Source organism: Coffea eugenioides, chromosome 10 (assembly GCF_003713205.1).
Source record: "Coffea eugenioides isolate CCC68of chromosome 10, Ceug_1.0, whole genome shotgun sequence".
NCBI classification, from domain to species: domain Eukaryota; kingdom Viridiplantae; phylum Streptophyta; class Magnoliopsida; order Gentianales; family Rubiaceae; genus Coffea; species Coffea eugenioides.
In genome coordinates, this window is record NC_040044.1 from 29,555,958 (window position 1) to 29,557,945 (window position 1,988).

General features: G+C 37.5%; 1 protein-coding gene across 1 annotated transcript; it reads left to right on the plus strand.

The window, feature by feature from the left end:
• The first annotated feature begins 626 nt into the window (after positions 1-626).
• Positions 627-1,498, plus strand: LOC113748783 (miraculin-like). The gene is made up of 2 exons (XM_027292332.1): positions 627-1,341; positions 1,382-1,498. Exon 1 carries the CDS (start codon positions 668-670, stop codon positions 1,313-1,315), a length of 648 nt encoding a protein of 215 aa, XP_027148133.1. The 5' UTR covers positions 627-667; the 3' UTR covers positions 1,316-1,341; positions 1,382-1,498.
• The last annotated feature ends 490 nt before the right edge of the window (positions 1,499-1,988 follow it).

The window sequence follows — 1,988 nt, forward strand, 5'->3', positions numbered from 1 at the left end:
TTCATTCATGTCTTTCTTATCATGCTATTTAAATACACTTGCGCGAGCAGACCCTGGGTTAGCGCGCGAAGATGTACTTTACTTTCCAAGATGTACTTTACTTTCCAAACTAATAGTTATTCGGCAATTGTACACAAAAACATACAAAATCTAATTGGAAAAAAAAAACCTAATAGTCTAGGTAGATTTGGCCAATAGCTAGTGTTTGTATGAAATAAAGATAATTTGGTAATCTTGTAGTTAAGTGTAGTATATATTTGATTGAATGAATACTTACCAATTCACCATTTATAATTTTTTTCAAAACTTCCTTTTACCATTCAAAAAATTTTCCCTTCAAAGCACAAATTTTGAGATCAATTTTAAAAATATTTAATGACACCAAGCACAAGAAGATGTCAAGAATAAATCTTCTTCATGTAAAGCATTTTCCAGAAAATTTCTTCATAAACCAATATTTCATCGAATCGAATGGACGCTAACGGTTTGAATGCCATGAAAAAATGCAGTTACAAGATCAATTGAACGGTACAAGCACACGTGTAACGGTGGACCACAGTAGTTCGAAACAAAACTTTATCATCACCTCTGAATTCATTCAGCTATATAAAGCAAGTAACATAGCACTGAATACTTCCTAGACTTCGTACACACCTTGCAGCTCACAATGAAGAAATTACTACTCTTCCTTTCATTTCTACTCTTCAACTCTTTCCTTTCTTTTGCTACTGAAGAGCCCAATCCAGTGCTCGACATCAACGGGGAGGAAATCCGCCCCGGTGTCGAGTACCACATCGAGTCCGCCATCTTTGGTGGCGGTGGCGGCGGTGTAACTTATGGCAAGGGCCCAGGCAATGAAATTTGCCCTCTGGCAGTTGTTCAGGCGCTGTCAGATGTCAATCGAGGCCATCCAGTAACTTTTACACCGGTGAACCCGGAAGAAGGCGTGATTCGTGTTTCCACTGATTTAAACATCAAGTTCTCACCATTTATTAATTTTTGTCGTGGATCAAATGTGTGGAAGGTTAATTTCAACGAGGCACTCGAACAACACTTTGTACTGACTGACGGAGTTGAAGGGAACTCAGGATGTGAGACCGAGGCCAATTGGTTTAAGATTGAAGGGAACTACCCTTTTTACAAGCTTGTTTTCTGTCCCGCAGTTTGTGACTCCAGTTCTGAAGCGATTTGCAAAGATGTTGGCATCTATTATGATGACGATGGAACCAGGCGTCTGGCTTTAAGTGATCAGCCTTTCCTGGTGGTGTTCATTAAGAAAAATGTAGATATTCTCAAGTCCGTTACCTCTGCTTAATTTCAGTTTTAAGTAAGCACAATAAGGTTGATCAAAAAAAAAAAAGAAAAAAGTAAGCACAATAAGGAGCCATGTATGCTCTATCTCTCCAGTGAATAATGTATGACTCTGTAATATTGAAAGCTTGTACTGCTTTCCATATGAAAAATTATGGAACTTATCATAAGGTTGTTTGTTTCTTTACATTTTCTGTGAGGTGCATGAGTGGCATATCGAGCAGAGTTGTTATACGATTTTGAATGAAACGATTCAAGTAAAAGTGAACAGGTAAGAAGTAGAAACTCCTCCTATCAAAGCCATTTGAGAGGGAATATGAGCAAAAGAAAAGAATTCCCTAAATCCGCAAGAAATATACGAACTCCTGGATGAGGTACTGGAAAGGAGGAGTTGCAATTCTTGATTTCTTTATGGTAGAGGTCTGGATTTGTCACAACACTACAAAAGACTTCTTATGGTATGTCTCTGTATAGAGAAAGTAGGCGGTACTTCATAGTTTGACAAAAAAAAAAAAAAAGAAAAAAGAAAGAAAGAAAAAAAAAGCATCTTGTTCATTTGAAATAGAACAACTTTCAAATGATCTTGATTGCTTTGCCCTTGATTGCCTTCATCTGTATTCAGGCTCTTTCACTAGATTAGACAAGCTCTAGTCTACAATAGGTGTATCCTGGCATGG